Source organism: Gallus gallus, chromosome 1 (assembly GCF_016699485.2).
Source record: "Gallus gallus isolate bGalGal1 chromosome 1, bGalGal1.mat.broiler.GRCg7b, whole genome shotgun sequence".
Classification (NCBI taxonomy): Eukaryota; Metazoa; Chordata; class Aves; order Galliformes; family Phasianidae; genus Gallus; species Gallus gallus.
The window spans coordinates 13,535,526-13,555,078 of record NC_052532.1 but is presented as its reverse complement, the minus strand read 5'-3'; the positions used below and the strand labels follow the sequence as shown (position 1 = coordinate 13,555,078).

At 41.5% G+C, this 19,553-nt stretch overlaps 1 protein-coding gene across 11 annotated transcripts in view; it reads left to right on the top strand.

The window, feature by feature from the left end:
* The window catches only part of ORC5 (origin recognition complex subunit 5), a 68,434-nt gene extending 58,945 nt beyond the window's left edge, over window positions 1-9,489 (top strand). For 3 of the 11 annotated variants that reach the window (NM_001030729.2, XM_025147341.3, XM_040682975.2), the window contains 2 exons: window positions 4,267-4,379; window positions 7,781-9,489. In NM_001030729.2, coding sequence (NP_001025900.1) covers window positions 4,267-4,379; window positions 7,781-7,826 — 159 coding nt within the window. In that variant the 3' untranslated portion in view covers window positions 7,827-9,489. Of the gene's footprint in view, window positions 1-4,266; window positions 4,380-7,321 lie in introns of all 11 variants that reach the window. The other 8 variants (XR_005854029.2, XM_046931613.1, XM_015275725.4 and 5 more) reach the window with 6 other exon arrangements.
* The last annotated feature ends 10,064 nt before the right edge of the window (window positions 9,490-19,553 follow it).

The following is a 19,553-nucleotide window of genomic DNA, read 5'->3' as shown; positions in this document are numbered from 1 at the left end:
TTTGAGGGCCGTGTGGTGGTGGTGCTGCAGAGTACTCGGGTGCATGTAAATTTTAATGATTGTGAAATAATATAGCACTGTTGTCTGAGTCTTATAACTTAAATTATGGAAGTTCTTAATACCTTGATTAGTTTGAGGTTCAGAATCATAAAAGAGGCTAAAGCTGTCAGTTTCTGAAAGTAACCCAGGCTTAAGAGTTGTGGTTAATAGTACCGCAAGGTAATTAGAAATTGTAGACTGTGGAGATGAAAAATACCTTGTAGATCATCCAGTACATCTCTGCCAGTTTGAGATTTGTTCCTAAGGCAGTATTTTTCAATGGGATTTTGTCTAGTCCAGTTGAAATATCACCAAATATGGTGATATTTCAGTCGCATCTCTTATAACAGGCAACATCATTTTCTCAGTTTAGTTTTATCCATTAAGTTCGAGATACGCCACACGATTTATCCAGACTTCTTCCTGAGATAGTCTGTTGTTACAGAACCAAACCAAAGCCATGTGTGCCTGTACCTCTGCTCTGAATTCAGTTGTGTTCTGCACCTCTGTCAGTGCTTTCAGGCATGCCGTGTCAATGGGAAGAGCCTGGCCTTTCCCCATGGACAGCTCTCACTTCTGGAATTCTTCTTGCCCCCTCACAGCAGCGTGCTAACAAAGCCTGCCTTTGTTTCTGTGGGGGAATGATGCAAGGCCATCTGTTAGCTCAGACTGATAGGAAAAAGGCAGCCTTTAAGGATGGCTGGTGGGTTACTCTGTGTTTTTTCCAGAGGTTTGACCATGTCCGTCTCTGACCAGCGAATCTTCAGAAGCATTCTGAGGGGTCGCTGCAGCAACAATTGGCCGTGTATGTGTGGGTATTCCCACCTTGCAGCCAGGCTTACAGCAGCAGGTTTCTCACATAAATACATTCTAAAGAAAGCTCAGTCCTGGTTTATTTTATAACATAAAAATGACACCTATTCCTTTTTCCCTTTCAGTTAAGTTTTCTTTAGATTTTCTTGTTCCTCTGGTAGAAAATTCCATTTACTTATTAGCTTTTGCTGGTATTAAATTATTGCCACGTATAACTTTAATTTTATGGATAGCTTTAAAATATTTCTCCCAACTGTAATTTCCTTTGTTCAGAAGATTCTCAGTAAATATTCTTCTTTTATGTCTCCCACACAGTTCTTCTGGCTAGTTGCTAGGCTCTTCTTGCCAGATGTTTTTTCCCAGCTTTTGTGACAATGAAATGCAGCCACTGTATGCACAGTATTTAAAGAAAAAAAAAAAAGCTTTGAACACTTCTTTGTGCTAAGAAGTATAATTAGTTGATACTTCTTTAGTTTTTCCAAATATGCTGACATGTCTTCATTTAAGAATAGGTTACCTCCAAAGTTACCCATGCCCCAAGTAAGTGCCACATGCTCAGCTAAGGGGAACCTAAATCCGTTGCATCAGGGAAAATCGAGCCTTCTGTGACCTAGACGATGTAATAACTGTTTGATGAAGAAAATCATCTTTCCTATGCGTCAGATCTGGATAGATAGGTTGAGCACAATATGCTTCAGGGACTAAATTCCGCTAGTAGCAAAACTGAATCTTCTGACCAAACAACTTACTGTCAGAAGTGTGCGTCGCCCAGTTCTGTCGCTGGCCAATCAGTGGAAGTGTTGGACTGTATTTGTATAAAACAGGGGACAAACAAACAAAAAAAAGTTATTGCTTTGGGGTGACAGAACCTTTATAAAACCCTTGGTTTTGATTTTTCCTGAACCTGATGAGAAAGCTGTGCAAATAGAGCTCTGGGCTGGTGCCCACAGAGCAACATGGAGGCTCTTGCATGTGTCCTCCTGATTTCTCTGCCTGTCTCTATGTATGAAGTAGACACCTGTAGCTAGGTCTTGAATTCTACTCCAAAGACTTGCAAGTTAGGTATTCTAGAATATAACATTTGACTGTTTGTAGGTGGACTGGTCCCAGGGCTGCTACCCTGAGGTACAGACTCTGTTTTTTTCAGTACTGAGCCTCTTCAAAGAGAGAATTGTTTCCTACCTGAATTAATTAAAAACACGCATGAATTCAAAACAGCAATTCTGTCTACCTCTTTCTTTTTAAGCAGTCTCAATTTCAGAGCTCAGTGTTTAGACATTCCTTTCACTGTGATGACACTTTTATTAAGCTAAATACGTGGAGGACTTTTGAAAGAAATGAATAAAATGTGGCTTGCTAAGTAACTAATTCTGACCTGATCAAAAATCTTGTGTATGGTAATATTGGGTATGAAACATTAATGAAACTTCACATGTAGTCTGACACTATGTTGGATTTATAGTGTCAGCCTTCAGTGAGGAATTTTATACTGCTGACCTTACGTTACATATGTGGCATTTGGTGATAGTTGAAAAAAAATCAGTTATGATTTGCTGTTAAATCATGGCTGGAACATTTGCAATGCAGCAGCAGAGTCACTTCTGCATCCCACAAAACTGCGATAGCTCCAAGCTATCTCTAGGCTTTTCCTGGGCTCATTGGAAGCTTTTAGGAGCCTTTGGCAATCCCTTCATTGGTAATTTCTGAACATGGGGCCAGCTGCAAGTGCATATCACAGAAGTGATTAGGCAGTAATGGGGCACTGGGGTGTAAAACAGCAATTGCAGCAGCAGACTACTACATAGTGTTTCTTCAGTAGCTAAATAAAGACTTTGTTGGATGAAGAGTGAAGAAAAATATGCTCTTGTGAGTATTCTAAGAAAATAAACACCTAACAAGTTGGAGATTGATTACAATTCAATGACAAGTTCGAAGTGATTAATGATCTGTGTTTTGAGCCATGCACACTACAGCAAGTTCAGTTTTCTTAAATGCTGTCGGCACTAACAATTTGTAAATCATCTGCTTCTCTTTAATGTAATTTATAGAGATGAATTAAGTCTTTGTCTTGATGAGCAGAGGGAGGCCTGTGTTCCTTAAGCAGACTCCAAATACCTTGCAGAAAGATGACATCCTAATTACTCTTGCCATATACAAGAAAGTTAAGCACAGGCTCATATAAAAGATTGCCTCATTCTTGATGCTCGTATTTTTTTCTCTTCTCCACAGACATCATTTTCTCATATCATGTCCACATGAGGGAAAATCATTTGTACCTCCTGCAAGCCCTGTCACATGTTTGAAGACAAAGTTCACTTCTAGTGGAAGAGTGGGGTTTATACTGAGTTAGGTTTTTTTCTTAATTGATGCTGATACTTGCTACCTTTTATGGCAGCATGCTTCCTTGAAGTTTCGAATTGATGCTCTTTCTTGATACATTCATGCTTCAGATATTCCTTTCTATATTATCTGTACACAGAAGCAGGCCATGGCCTTTTGTTTTGTGGTGGTGGTTTGTTTGTTTTCTGAAAAGTAGGGCTTTGCTGAGATACCAGTTCTTGTTGCACTGAGCTGTCAGCAGCATCTTTGGCAAAGGCTAGGGAAATATTTTCTTGTTCTCTGCTTTTACCTCTTTCCCTCCCATGGGTGGTGGTAGGGCAGCAGCAGAATCACCACAGGATTTTTTCCTGAGGCAGAACAGCCTGACTGCATTCAGCGCTGACGTCCCTTGACTGCACTTCAGTGATACTGCAGTCATCCCTGGGAAGAAGAAGACAGTGACAAATATGCCGGTACATTGCTGTACTGGTGCAATAATCGGCAGCTCTGCCAAGACACTGCATGAGTGTTTATAGGCAAGTTTCTGTCCTTTCAGGCACTACTCATTTTAAGCACATGGTCTTCAGACCTTTCCTTTCCAACCTTCAAATTCCTTTCTTTTAGCTGGAATACAGCGATACTATCCATCTGTTCAAAATGTGGTGTGAGCTGGCACAAGAAAATTCAACTTTGAGTGTGAAAATTCAAGAGGAGGTCTTCAGATATAAAGGAAAGAGGATCAAAGTCTGTCCTGGCTGTCGGGCAGAGATCTGGAAGATGTTCAGTTCATGCCTGTTATTCTCCCCCAAGATCTTTCTCTCTCTGATCGCAACTCCAGAATAACTTTGATTTGAAGGATTTAGCTTGTATGCCTTGCTGCCTGTGCTGAAAATGTCATAGAGAAAATGTACAAACATTCCTGAGTTCTCTGGTTCCAGGACTATGTGAAAATCAGTGAGAAACCAAGAGTAACTTTCTGAAGTATGAGAATATTGTAACTTGGGAAGATGCACTGATAACCAATAGGAAAAAAAAAGATTTCCACTGCTATTCATGTTAGCAAAAATGATTACTATTACTGATGTTTCTTTGTAGATCACTTCCCTTGTGACTCTCCAGTTGTTGTCCGTGGTTGGCAACAATGACCAGCTCGATGGACCCCGATACAAATGTACCGTATCTCTGGACTTCATCAGAGCTATTGCCAGGTGAGCCTACGAGAGACCTGAGTGTTATATGTGCTAATGTGAATGAGACTTGAAACCTGTATTTTTCCCAGTCTTTATGTTAGCTCTCTGCAGATCAGAATGGAATTCTGTGGATATGTTTTTGAAGAATAAGTGAATGAGTGTTATCTACGAGAGGTGTTGAACTTGTGATAAATTTCAATCCTGTTTTGAAAAACAACTATCTTAGAGTGACAGGAGTAGGCCAAGGAACTGCTTTAGTGTGTCATAGTAACATACTGTCTTTGTGCTTAATGAAAGTCAAGAACTTCCTGTGAAAATACTGATCTAAAACAGCAGTCCATTTTATTACCAGAGTCACATTATGGTATTTAAGTCCAAACCGATATTTAATTCTTGGAAGTGTTATTTTACAACGTACATAAAAGCTGCTTAGGTTATAAGAAATCTTCCACGCTGTCTATCTTCTGTAGTTGATACAAACTAATTCAGTAAATCAAGTAGGTATGTCGAAGGTAGTAATTACCTGTTCTTTCAAAGCCTTCAGTCTGGGAGTTGGAGAGCAGTTCCAGATGCATCAGGAGAGCTGGTGATAAATTACAGATAGAACTGCATGCAGTATATAGGCAACAATCCAACCGATACCTCACTGATGTGAATTCCAAACAGCATTACCTCACACGTGTTGCTGCAGCCAGCTCAACTAGCAGGTCTTGGTTAAAGAATGTGTAGCCAGACCAGAGCCTAGGAATGACATGTGGCAAAAAGGAGAAAGGTTATGAAGGCCACCTCTCCTCTGTAATATGGGACTTCAGAGGAATCTGTGTTTCAGACTATATTCCTTATTCTCAGTGCACAAGTTGCTTCCTTGAGCTATGAAATGTCTGATAGTCTGGTCAGTAAACCACACAGGCACAGTGGAGCAAAACTTCATCTGGTTCAGGCCTGGCTGGACCATAACTGCTAGCACCTCCAGGGTTTTGCTGCATCAATTTGCTGTTCCCAGCAATAAAGTCACATGTGAATGATGCCCCGAAAAAGCTCCCACTGGTACCAAGTACAGCAGACCATCTGTTTAGCAACATGGATCACTGTGTGCAGACATCCCCATGCTCTTGCTTCTGCTCTGACTCTTACTATGAGTACAGTAACCAGATTCTAAACTCTGTCCTGACTATGAGGGTTCTCCAATTCAGACACTTGAAACAACAGCCCTTCGCTTACAACTTCAGCATCCTTTGAAGTCTTGTGGACTCTATTAGATTTGCCCTAGGTGGAGACAGGTGGAGAGAAAACAGGACCAAAACTTGGGCTAATGCAGCTCACGTTTAACAGAGAAAGTTGATAGAGATGTCACTTCAAACCTCAGTGCACAACACACTGCTCTGGCCTTTAGATCAGATGTGCATGCATATATCCTGACTGATTTTTCATAAAGATGATTTTTTATAAAGAAGGCAGCAATTCCCTCCCCACCTCCAAGTAATTTGGAAGTGTTCATAGGCTGCACAAATAAGTCCATTTAAGTGATCTAAAGTTTTAAAGTCAGACTGTTCTTTAATCCTGCTCTGTTGTTTTTTTTTTTCCTGTAATTATTCCTTTGTTACAAATGTTTGAGTTTTTTTCCAACCCACTGTCTTTATTATATCCTTAAGAAAGACGCAGGTGAGATTAAAAGTTTCATGAACCCACAATAAATGGGTTTCTCCCTTGTCTTGATGAGACTTGCTAAAGCCTGAATGTGTGATCATTGGCTAGCTGGGCTATAACATTGCAGCTGTCTGTAGTTTTTAACCACAAATGGAAGAAGTTATACTTATTGCAGAGAAGGAACTACTTTCTCATTTCAACCACAGTACACCTTGAGTAAGCAGACGGTCTCCTGATTCTTTCATCTCCATTACTGCAATAGCACTAAAATAACTTTAGTCATCAAAATCCTCAAATACCTCATCCTTGTTAGCATCTCAGCCTTGCTGCTGGGCAAACTTACTTCTACAGGGCTGGAGAGTAGGACAGGCAATTGTGCCCTCTCCTTCCCCTCCCCACCCCTATTCAAGCTATTCATGTATTTATCTATCTATCTAGTAGAACTCCATGTCTATCTCTATTCTATGACGTACGTTCAGCCTTTGCAGATAAATTCCCATTCTTTTTACTACGTAGTATTTGCATTTTCAGTTCAAGTCAGTTTAGACATTTCTTTTTAAGAAATTTTTCATTTCTGATAGACAGATCTCAAACTCAAGTTCATAATCTTTCTGTAGCTGAAGTAAGAATCACTTAATGTTCAGAGAATGTAATGAAGCTTTTCATATAGTCTCCAATGATCTTGTTCTTACGACAGTGGTTGAGTTCCATTTAGCTAATAAGGTTGGTGTTTTTTAGAATGCGATTTGTTCCTGCAGAAAGCCTTATAACTAGCATTTTTCTTGAACAACGTAAGGTAATATGAATCTAACAGTGGCATTTAATTTCCTTTAATTTTGTCATTGGATTATTAGGTAGACTCCAACACGTTGTATCTCATTAGGTAGTTCTTTCTGAACTTTTTCTCTGCTCAACGTGGTGTTCTATAGAAACTTTTTGAAAGTAGGTTACAGAATAGTGCGTGAGTAGAGAATATTAAATGATTGCAGCCTGGAAAATAAGACATTCAGTCAGTTAATCTCACTTAGCATTGAGAACAGTTACTTTTGAATCGTTGAATACTTAAAAACACAAAAACCAAAAAAACTTTTAATTTTATTCTTGTCATTATATGCAGTAATTTGTGTTATTTGTTCAGGCAGTAAATCTCAAAGTCTGAGTGATAGATTGCATGACAGAATGAGTTTGAAGACAAAAAAAATAATTATATGTTTTATTTTACTGCTGTTCGTTCTGCCTGCTATTAAAGTATAAAAGTATACATTAAAATCTTCTATCCTATTGAGTAGTATTCTCGGATTTTTCAAATTTAGCTACGAATGTGGGTCAACTAGTGTCAAGACTGAAAGAACACAGACTGCAAATGAGTGGAGATGAAGGAGTTCTGTAGTACATGGTAAAACAGGTGTTTTGGAAAAGGAACAAAACATGCAATGGCATAAAAGACTGCAACTTTGCATCACCAACAGGAATTTCATATTTACCATGTGAAAATGTATTTACTTAGGTATTTTTACTGCTTAATGACTGGAATAAGAATCATTCAGTTGTTGCTAGAAAGCTGCTTCATTTTTTTCAAACTTTACAAAATTTGAATAAATAGAAGGTAGGAAGTTAATTAAAAATTACGTTAAAAATCAATTCTTGATGGCTTTATTTGGAGATATTCCTTGATTGTGATAGAGCTGTGTCTCACGTATGTGTCTCCAAACAGGTTGAAGTGTTAGCACTACTACAATGATTGCTCCAATATACTGTGTTTTTGTTTATAGGACTGTGAACTTCGACATAATAAAGTACTTGTACGATTTCTTGTGAAAACAAGCTTCACAGCCATATGGACACTGTGACAATGACTAAGGCAAGCTGTGTTCATCTCTCTACTTAGCTGGCCAGAAAGAAGAGTATTTTGGCTCTTTTGGATTTGTCCAAACAGGTGCTGGCCCAGCATGGATTCTGATGAAAATATTCTGATTGGTCTGGGTAGATCTGAGCAGAGGACTATTTACTGGAGACCCTGGAGTATTTGGAAGCAATGTGTTAATTATAAACAGCAGGGTTTGAGCACAATCTGTTCTACTCTTAATGATGTTATCTTAACACTGAAATTGCCTGAAACCCATTTACTTAGGACTGCATTTTGCTCTATGAACTCTCCCCAGTGCTTTGAACGTGGCAGCAGCCCTTGTTTGTATGCCCAGTCTTTTCACTTCCTCTCCACAGGAATCTTTCCAATTGCCTGCCAAAGTAGCTTTTCCTGAGGCTACCATTTTAGGAGAGTGGAGTAGCAGAATACAATAAATATAAGAAAATATTTAAAATCAAGCTGGTATGAATGCTTCAGTCATTCGTAGGCAGAGTGTTACACTGTTATATGGAGATCACAATGATTGGGAACTCCCAATTAATCATCATACTGTCCTTTTTTCAGCCCATTCATAAATGTTAACTACAAATATTTTTATGATGCTTCTAAAAACTCATTGATTCGTGAAATTCTAACCTGGTATTGAACTTGAAAGGTTTTTTTTTTTTTTTCTGCTTGAACATTTTATATTCCCTTTAAGCTCATCCATTTCTGTGGAGTGCTAATTATAATGCTGTTTTGAAAGAATGTAATTTAAGATACACACTGTGGTGGTTTTTGTAACAACGTCTGTCCTATAGAGAAGTGTGGCACAGCTGCCTTTCCATCAGAAAGGGAGAGGTTCAACAGTTGGCAGAGTATTCCTGTAGCAGTTGCCCAAACAAGGTTTAATAGTGAATAATCAATGCAGTTCTGTAACAGCACAAGGCTTTGATTTTGGAAATATGTGGTAGAATACACTGAAACTATATTTGTGTCCAGTTTACAAGCAGAGGAGTCCCAGCTTCTGTTACCTTTATAGAGTATTGAAATCCACTGGCCCACTTAAGGATTATTGCCTTCATAAATCTAAAGTTTTTTCACCATCTTGAAGACTCAGGGCCCCACAGCCTGTTATTTGGGTATTTTGTTCCTGAATGCTTGACTTTCGCTGTTTAATAGTGTAAGACCGTGCTATGTCATCTGTTGACAATTATGGATTTCTAAAAAGAAAAATGCACACTTGTCTTGATATTGGAGATGGTCAAATACCCTGAACATGTGTAGCTCTTTCTCATTTTTTTTTTTTCCAATTGTGAACGTGTAGCCAGCCTTCTGCTTCTGGATTTGGACTCAGATGAAGGAGTTCCAGGTGAGTCTAAACAACAAAAGCATCCTTCTGGCCAAGCTGTCATTTCCCTCCTCAGGAGAATGTGAAAGGGCAGGAATGAGTCATCTCTGCGATCCGTTTTCCTTCCGACTGCTGAGCTACATCAAACCCTGCACCTGTCCATGAGGTGGCAACATTTGTCATGCTTGCTGAAGTAAATGGATGCAAATACATGACCTGCTTCAAAATGTTTATTGCCTACTTTTGTTTTTACTAATAAAAATGTATACAAGTTGTTCTTGGGACTAAGCTTTACAGCTAGTTCTTTTTTTGGAGCTTGTGATGGGCTGAGCTCAGCTCTTGTGCTTGGCCTGACTACCAAGAGCTGAAAATTGGTGAAGGAAGTTTGAGCTGTTACACGTAAACTAGCCCATGCAGAGAAACAGCCATGCATCATAGCTTTTCCAGACATCTGATGTGGATTGCACTTGGATATATGAAACATAATGTAATTGATGCTATTTTATGTAGTCCTACAACTCTTGAATCACAAAATCTTGAAAATTCTGCAGCTGACCTTGTTTACAGCTTTCAACAAAGGGCGGCGGGGCTGTACTGCTGGAGAGGGACAGTGCCAGCTTATGAAGGTCCTGCTCAGTGGTTGCCAGGATGGCTGAAAACCAGAACACCTACCGAGTCAGTACTATAAGAAGCACTTCTTTGGAAAGCTTTACCACCAACAGCAAGTTCTGAATAGTACAGCACTTCAAATTACCCTGCGTAAAAATATCAGAAATACTCAAATAGTTCCAAAGAATGCATCCAAACAGAATACCAGCAGAACATGGAATACGTCCTATGTGAGTATAAGGATGCATAAGAAAACCTTGCCATCTTGGAGTCAGGCAGTGTTTATACCTAATGTCCTACCAGAAGGAAATAAGTAGGATTTTTACCACTTGGGCTAATAGCTGATCATTTCAGGAATGTTTTTAATGCTGTTGATGATGTACATTGATAGAAGATGCAAAGTCTAAGGTTTCAAACAAAAAAGAAAGAACAAGCATAATGGTCTTCTGCTCTGGTATAAAAACAAGTTGACCCCAGCTCAATGTTGTATGGTTAAATCAATTCCAAAATCTTAGTATTTTTAACTGTGTGAATCTATAAACACACATAGGCACTTGTAGTAGTATGTAATGATATGCACAGTATTACTTATTTTAAAGTTAGAATTCAGTTGGATATTATAAATCACCAATGTGTGTAGGTAAATGTTGTTTCTTTTTCACTGTTCTAAAAAGGGATCAAGAGCAGAACCAGTTGAGGACCTAATTTCTTATAGGTGCTAGGCAATACACAGGCAATATACGTGGAAAATACTAAACATGCTATGTTTCAGAACTGATGTGCCTTTGCAGATGTTTGAGTGTGGAACAAAACCAATCACAGTAAGTTCTGGTTTAGGTTGCTGCTGGAAAGATGTTCCATTAGCCTTGCAGCGAATGTGTTCGTTTGGTTGTCCAACCTTGTCTGTTAATCCCATTAATCCCAGATAGAAGACCAGACTGTCAGAACTACCAAACCCCCTTTTTGGGACACAAAGAATGGGTGACACAAAGTATGGGTCTTAGAAAATAAGCACTGAGAAAATGTGATGCTGGAGGATATGTTTTGTAGTGCAATTTCTTCCCCGCTAGCCTGATGATCATTACCAGTGTAAATCTGGAGGCTGAGGCTACGCATAGTTGTCGGATGCAGTTAATTTGACTAAACAAAGTTACCTGGAGAAGGAGTAGTTACTGGGGATCCCTTACCTGGAACTGCTGTCCTTTCACTGTATGCGCTTTGGTGACCTTTTTGAAAGATTCCTATCAAGTGATATAAAAGTTAAAGCTGAATCAGCAGAATGAGAATGAGCAAGGTGACTGAGGTGTGGATGATGGATGTAGGCTATAACTATGCTGATGATGGATAGTGGGATTTATTCTAACAAACTAGAAATACCTCTATATATCCATATCAATGAGTTTATGAATTACTGCTGAGTGTCCTATTATGTACCTTAGCAATATTTCAGTTTAAGACCCCATTTTCATGGGTGAAGTCTTGGGCTTCCGGCTCCCCAGAACTGGAATTGCACCCATCCTACAGGTGAATTTGAGAGCTGTGCAAAAGATGCAGAGCAAGAGAAATCCTCAGTACTTCAGTGCAGGAGCGTGTATTTAATGAATACCAGGATTTTTTTTTTAATAGTTTGTTATTCAAAAAGTATTACAATACTTTAAAAATTATAAATGCATAGTACCTATATTTAGTGCCTGGTCCGCACGTCTACTGGAGCTGGGTCTTGTTCTTAAAAGAATAAAGTAATGGGGAAAGAATTGCATCTATCACAAAGTTGCAGAGAAATTGGTGCCCTTAAATACCTGACTTCATCAATGGCTGCATTTTCATAGCAATAGCCTAGAGATTTTCTTTTAAAAGAGTCTTGTAAGAGTGCATCCTCGTGTAGTATGAAGGAAATGTATTCTTTTTTGACAGAGATTTACCTTACTCTGCTTCTCCCAGAACTCGCTGTGCTGACCATAATAATCCCTGTGGCTATTTTCTTATTTTTTGTTAGTTAAAAGAAGTGAATTGGTTACTTGAACATTTTCTGACATCTGGTGCTGCTGTACACCAAGATTTACATATGTGAGCATAGATCCATTTTTCCCTTGGTGAAATTTTTCCAGTATCCAAGTAGATTTGCCAAGCCCATTCAGGCGCTACCTGCTTCCCTCTAACTGGAACAGACAGCCATGCCAGGAAAATAGTGTGAAGGATGGGATTCCCAGCAGGAACGTAGGAGATATTACATGTCTGTGACCTGTAAGCAAAACGCAGACGGTTGAATATCCCAGGATTAGATATTCCCTCTGCACCTCCGTTGGCAGAGGTAGCACGGAAGAGCAAGGAACAGCAGGTTCTTAGGGATTGCCTGGAGTTAGGCGTGCTATGTGCTTCAGTCTGCCCAGTTTGGAAACAGATTTCCTCCATCCAGGATTTGATGCTACTGATGTGACAGTAACTTCTGGTTTCTCAATGTCAGTGGCAGTTTCTGCCAGAACAAAAAGTTGGAAGTCATACTGCTTGTTGTTTGACATTGGCAATATATCACCCATATATTTGAAAACCCACGTATTTGTAAATATTTGGGTTTCCAATATTAAGAAGCTTACAAGAAAGACCAAGGTGGTTTGTTGAGCAGCCTGTGCCCATTCGTGTTTCCGTGCTGTTTAGGTTAAACAAGTAATTCACTGTCCAATAGGAAGGTCATCTTTGAGAAACAGTATGTTGCACAAAGTGGCATAGGTGGATTTAACGTTCGAGATGTTGTAATGGATTATACTTATGTTGCCTCCTCCTATGTAAATGATTAGAAACCCTTTTTCCCTCAAAGTGGGCAAGGGAGCAGCTTTCTTAGAGCTGATCAGAGGAACCAAGGGAAGAGTAGAGCAAAGAAAAGGGCAGTCCAGAGCATCAGAAAGGGTCCCTTACTCTTCTTCTGCTTGGTTCAAAGCCTTCAGTGAGCTAGCAAAGTGGGCCGCCTGCATTGGCCTTCCTGTGCCATGGGTGCACATTGTTGGAGCATCCTGTTGTCTCATAACGTCTCTTGTCCTGCCAACACTTGTGTGGGTGTTCATGAGTGTTGACTGGAGACTCAAGGGCAGGTGTTTGGCTTCAGCAATGTTGTTTTTTCCAAAATTTGATTAAGCACATTGTGCCATGATGACTGTGTAGCTGGTTGTCATCTTGTTGATGTTTGTTTTACAAGTTTGTTGGATTTTGATGAAATGTTGATGAAAAACAAATGGCAATGAGACCCAGCTTAGCAGGATGTGATTTTCCATGAGCAGCAAAGCAAAGGTGCTCTTCTCTCTAAATTTGTTCAGAAATGCATTCAGTACATATGTTCTGTTTTCCTGGCACACATGGATTTTCAGCAGAACAGGATTTTTAATGTGCAAATACTTTCTTCTCTGCATTTGATTCTTACTTGGGGAAGTATATAAGTATATAAATTAATTTATAAGATGTTTAGATATTTGAGTTCAGATGAAGGAATTGAGGATAAGATAGGACCAGTAGGGCTGGAAAACAAGGCTTTGCTAGCTGGCTTTTCTGGTGTTCATGCACTGAGAGTGCAACAGCTGTGCGCTCCTCTGCATTCACACAGGCAATGAGAGCTTTCATACAGATACTTCTAAATCCTGGCTGGAAAGAGCTTAGCAAGGAGTAACCTTTCATTCATCAGTAGCAAGGCACTGGAACAGGTTGCCCAGAGAGGTGGTGGATGCCCCAGCCCTGGAGACATTCAAGGTCTGGATGGGTGGGTCTCTGAGCATCTGCTCTAGCTGTAGGGGTCCCTGTTCATCACCATGGAGTTGGTCTAGATGACCTTTAAGGGTCCCTTCCAACTCAACTGATTCCATCATTCTGTGTTCTTCAAAGGGGACCTGTGGTGATACTCCCCTGCAGCTCCAGTGGTTCTGAATTGCAGACACCTGGAGGAATGCCCATCCCATTATCTCACGGTGATGTTTCCCATGCAATTTTTGATTATTCCCTAAGGATGCAGTTAAAAGGAAAAAAAGGTAAATAGCTGGGAATCCAGCTACAATTCAGGAATTTCGGAGGACTGAGTATAAGTACCACCAGAAGGGCAAAGCATTGCTGCCACAACAGACCCATGGTCCTTCCCTCCCAGAGCTTCCTCCTGCAGCGACGTGAGCGCTTCTGCTTCACTTGCCTGGGCTGCGGGCGTGTGCGGTAACCTGAAATAGCTTCCCCTGCATCATTGTTACTTCAGGCATGCTAGAATGCATGTGGTGCTATTGCTAGAGACGCATTTGTCTCTATTCAATTTCAGGATTTCAAGAACAGGGGTTTCTGGTTGATGGCAACAGAAGTAAATAGGATGCTCACGTGAATGGTCAGTTTTCTGCAAAGTGTTCTCCTCAGCGATCCCTCCACCACTCACCACCCACATTTAAAATCATAGAATCATAGAATGGCGTGGGTTGAAAAGGGCCACAATGATCATCGAGTTTCAACCCCCCCTGCTATGTGCAGGGTCACCAACCACCAGACCAGGCTGCCCAGAGCCACATCCAGCCTGGCCTTGAATGCCTCCAGGGATGGGGCATCCACAGCCTCCTTGGGCAACCTGTTCCAGTGTGTCACCACCCTCTGTGTGAAAAACCTCCTCCTAATATCCAACCTAAACCTCCCCTGTCTCAGTTTAAAACCATTCCCCCTTGTCCTATCACTATCTACCCTCAAAAACAACCATTCCCCCTCCTGTTTATACGCTCCCTTCAAGTACTGGAAGGCCGCAATGAGGTCTCCCCGGAGCCTTCTCTTCTCCAAGCTAAACAAGCCCAGTTCCCTCAACCTTTCCTCATAGGAGAGGTGCCCCAGCCCTCTGATGGGATGAGAATAGACTTGTTTGTGTTTCTGTCTAGATGGTCTGTGTGTAACCCAGCTGTAAACTCAATTCTTTTGCTCCTCGCTACCTCATCTCCAGTACCTTCTCTAAATCACAGGAGCAACAGAGCTTTTCAGTGAAACAGTCACAACATTTTTTTGTATCAGTATCAAAAAAGAAGACACCAGCTTTGGTTTTCCTTCATACAGTTAGCCAAGTCTTGCTGAAGTTCCTTTACCCTCGAGATAGAAATTGTGCTAAGGCTGACGCACCCATTATAGGAAAAATTGTTAATTTTTTGCAAAATTCTGAGAAGCTAATGAGTTTATATTATGGGAAAAAAGCAGATAATCTCTATTATAGCCACTGCTGCTCATAGCAGCTGTAACACTGAATAGCATCCATGTCCTGTCCTGTAGTTATTTTTCATGCGGAGTGAATACTATTGTTGGCAGCCTTTTACTTTCCCCTACACACCTTCTTCGAAAATCAGACCTGTGAGGAGACAAGGCGGCCTGGTTGGCTTGGGGAGCATTTGCAGAAATAAATTAATCTGTTCACTAAAATAAAAGTCCCTTAAGTCCCAATTACAGAAAGCTGCTTAAGTGTGCAGCACAACTTCATGAATCTTTGGTGCTGAAGGCAATTAAGTGCGTGAGCGTAGACAGCTGTTTCCGTCAGTGGCTGAGAACAGCACATCCATCAGAACAGAGCCGTCTCTGCATTTGCACAGCCGAAGAGATGTGGGGATACTGGCGGAGGCCGGGTGGTGCTGTGCTTGGTGTGCCGTTTCCTTTGCGCCATCCTATCCTGGGAAAGAGAGGGTGCTGATAGAGCACGGTAAGATCATGAATTTTGAATGTTGCTCTCGATAAGGCATGGAGCCATGATGATCCAGCCATGCTGCTGGAGCTGTTGCAGCCTCCTTCAGGCTGGTGTCTCTGTTGCTGCCCAAAATAGTGAATCCAGCAGGTCGTGGGGATCCAGATCTCTGTGTGGGACAGACCCGTTCTTCATTCAGCTTGTTTAAATGGCAGGAGAAAATCTGCCTCAGTGAGGACCAGGATAACCCTCTATAGGTTGTACCTGATGGTCCTCACTCATTAAAAACGTGAATTTCTGCATGGAATCAGCCATGTAGGCTGCTTTAAGAGTTCCAACTTCAGCTGCTGGGAAAGTAATTCTTTTATTTTTAGGAGGTTAAGGAGCATCATTTTTCTGCTAACCTTTTCTCTTTTGAATTCTTTTCTACAGATGCCTTCCAGAAATCTTTGGATGTTTGATATGTTACTATAGATATATAGTAAAATTGTGACAGTTTTCTTATTGCTCAAAACCTGCGGTTTCCTGCAGAGACCTTTTCTTTGCTGCAGCCGCATTGCCAAGTTGTCAGAGCATTAATTAAACCAGAAGAATAAGGCGTTGCGTGTCATTTCCTACACTGGATGCCTCCGTGTCAGGGACACATCTCCATGGCAAGAACCTGTACATACACACAGAATAAGCCTGGCAACAGTACAAAAGCTCACACAGGCTTCTGAGTGAAAAATGTGGCAGAGGAAAATATGGAATTTAAAGCAAGGTATTTTGGGGAAATTGTTTGGTGGATGCTTAATTTCTTAAGCACCAATGTGATGGTTTCAATTGGATACGGTGTGTATTCCGGTGTTATTTTTAGTCTCCGTATATTAGATGTATTAGATACATATTGGCTCAAACCTTAAAAGGTTTCTCATTTTAAAACCCCTCATTCATTACAGGTGACGGAGTGCTCCTTTGTGGGATTACAGATTCTCTGTGCAGGCACATAAAGTTATGTGGAATGAAACTTCATTCCGTATAAACTACCAATAATTTGCATGTGTTTCATTTTGCTGCATGAATCAAAATGTCTTCATTTCATGTATTATACATCACCTCACAATTTTATGTACGTTTACTGCGCTGTTTAGGAGCCAGAAAATACAGCACACGTGTTGACGCTTTTCCTGCAATAAAACCCTTAAACTGTAATTGCAGTCCCCTGCTTGCTAACACTGCAGGCAGAGCCACAGCGTTAGAGAAATGGGAGCATTTTCTCTCACATTGGCTATATTGTGACTATACTGACAAATAGTGTTTTGCAGCTGAGAATTTGCTCTATCAAATAGAATTATTGTGCTCTTTGTTGTAGTTTCTATGGAAATAAACAGGAGGCATTACTTTCGGAGCAACCCATGTACATACATACTTGAAAGAAAAAAAGTGTTTTGTTATGAGGACCATAGGATAAGGAGGCAGTACCTGGAGTTTCATGCTTACAACTCATGGGCACGTGGGGATCTCCCTGTCTTCTCACTGTGCTCAGAGCAGTTCCTGATCACTTGCAACGGCTCTCCAGGGAGGAGGAGCCTTCAATAGGTTGCACCTGGCTGTGCCACCAAGGCTGTGGCTTTGAGAAGAGGGACAGAGATAGTGTCCGTCTTTTACAGATGTTGTCATGCTCATGGGCAGAGCACGTATGTGTTGGTGCTTCCTGGGACGTGGCTCAGCCTTTGCTCCTCCTGCAGGCACCCAGCCTGGGTGATGCAGTCCAGCCACACTTAGAGAGCTTTTGGCTTCTATACCGTGACAACAGCATAGGTACAGGCATGACAGCGTGGCTGCAGGTGTGACATGGTCCTGCAGGTGGCCAGAAGCAGTGGCTGTGCTGCCCACAGCTCCTGTGCAGCATAAGCACCGTGTTCCCCTCCTCTCAGCATCTTGACTGTCGCTGCTATTTCACATGCGTGTGCAGAAGCACTACGTGGGTGCCAGTCGCAGAGTTACACTTCAGCAGAGCATTTTCACACCTCTCTACCTATGATCTGTACAAAACCATCACCCATGAGTCCCGTAAGACATCTCTCACGACGCCTGTCTCACCGCTTGCCATGCAGTTGGTGCTAAGACATCAGAGACGGTGACTGAGGCTGTACGTGGAGCTGGGCAGGGAGGAGGACGTATGCCAGGGCTTGGCAGCTGCCTGAAGGCCGCAGGGAGGCACTCTCACACCTAGAGGGTCACAACCTTGTACAAGTTGGGGTTGGAAAAGCCCATTAAGATCGTCTAGTCCAACCATCACCCACCAAGCCCTCTAATCCACATTTCTGAGGGTGATATGTTAACCCATGTTGCTTTTCTTGAGCACCTCCAGGGACGGTGACTCCAGCACCTCCCTGGGCAGCCTGTCCCAGTGCCCCACCATTCTTTCTGAGAAGAAATCTTCCCTAATATTCAACCTGATACAGAAGATGCTGTGTTTCTTCAGTCTGTTCCAGGCGTAGATGGTGCCCATGGTCGTGGTGGCCTGGAGAGCTGGCAGTACAATGATGGTGGCAAGGTTGACGGCATGGATGATGATTTGCCCAACAGAAGTCTGGTAGCCATGGTTTGGGTTTGGAGCAAGGAGGAAGTGTCTAAAAGTGGAAGCAGGGATAACCACTTGATTGTGCAAGACACGGAGCTGGTGGAAAGCACCCGAAGGATGCTGTGGTCCAAAGAGTTGTCCCAGGCAAGGAGCAGCACTGAGCCCTCTCCCATAGCCGTGGTGATGCTCAATGCCCCAGTTCCCTCCCCTTCTCCCCCCTGCAGCCTCCTCGCCATCACTCAAGCAAGAAGATTTCTCCTCTAAAAACTGTTCTTTAAAATAATTTCTGATGAATAGCATTAATCCCCTAAGAGAAGAACACTCTAGATTGCCTAGCTGCAAACATCTTTTATTCATGAATAGCATGCACCGTACGTTTGCTCCCTCACTCGAGTCTCAGGCATTATTTCAGGGAGAAGAAAGCAAATCTTTAGCATCATAGGCTTTTGAACAATCAGAAAATGTATAATGAAGTGGCAACACCTCTCAGAGGCAATAACCTACTGAAACATTACAAGCCTTTATAGTCAACGGGCATTTAAAAGACGCAGTGTGCAACCAACAGAACTTTGTTATTAAATTATTACTTTTTTGTACACCTTCAAAGCTCTCTGTGATTTTCCAAAGGATGATAAAGTACCATCCTTCTGTTGTAGGTGCTGGAGAACTTTCTTCCTTCTCCCTGTGTGCTTAGGGTGAATCCTAAATGATAAACTCTGCCGGTTTGATGGTTGCTTTTTTTCTCACAAGCTGCATGCTTGTTAACTTACTGTGCCCTTAACATTCCACCCTGTGCATCCCACTGCTCCCTCTCTTTTTATTTGCTGAGAGTCCCGAGAAGGAGCACGTGAAGGATAGATGCTAAGTTTTCAAGTCAACCTCTAAGATTAAAACACGCTATTTCCCCTCTCAAGTCTATTTTTTTTTTTAATAGAGGTGAAATGGAGAGCCTGAGGGGGTGCAGAAGTTTACCTCATCAGTCTTATACCATTTCTTCATGAAGAAATGAAGCAGCAGCACAGGTGGAAACACTGTAGAAAAACGTGCTGCTGCAGCCTAACTCAGCCCTAGTAGGGTTGGCTACTAAGCGTGTTTGGTCATCGTATGAATTAGTTCTTGTTGCTGGGATTTTAGCTTTGATTTCTCATTATAAGTTTCTGGAATGATGAGGATTAACAGCATTCGAGCGGCAGATCCAAAGACTTCATGTGACTCTGGTGGTTTAGGAGGGGTCCATATATACACCTAAGGTTAATGACACAAGAGCTCCCCTCTGTAGCTTGATCTTCAAAAATGCAATTGACCTTTTCACAGCTTAATTAGGGATGAATTTATAAAGATATGTCTTAATGTTTGACCCCAATCTGCTTTGCATGCCCTGGTTCAGTTGGTCCTATAAGTAATACAGCTTTCTGTCAGCAAAAGGAGGTGAGAGATTTGTTCAAATATCCATTGTCAGCAGCCCAGCAGAGAGAGCTCAAGCTGGGGCTCTAACTGGGACTGACTGG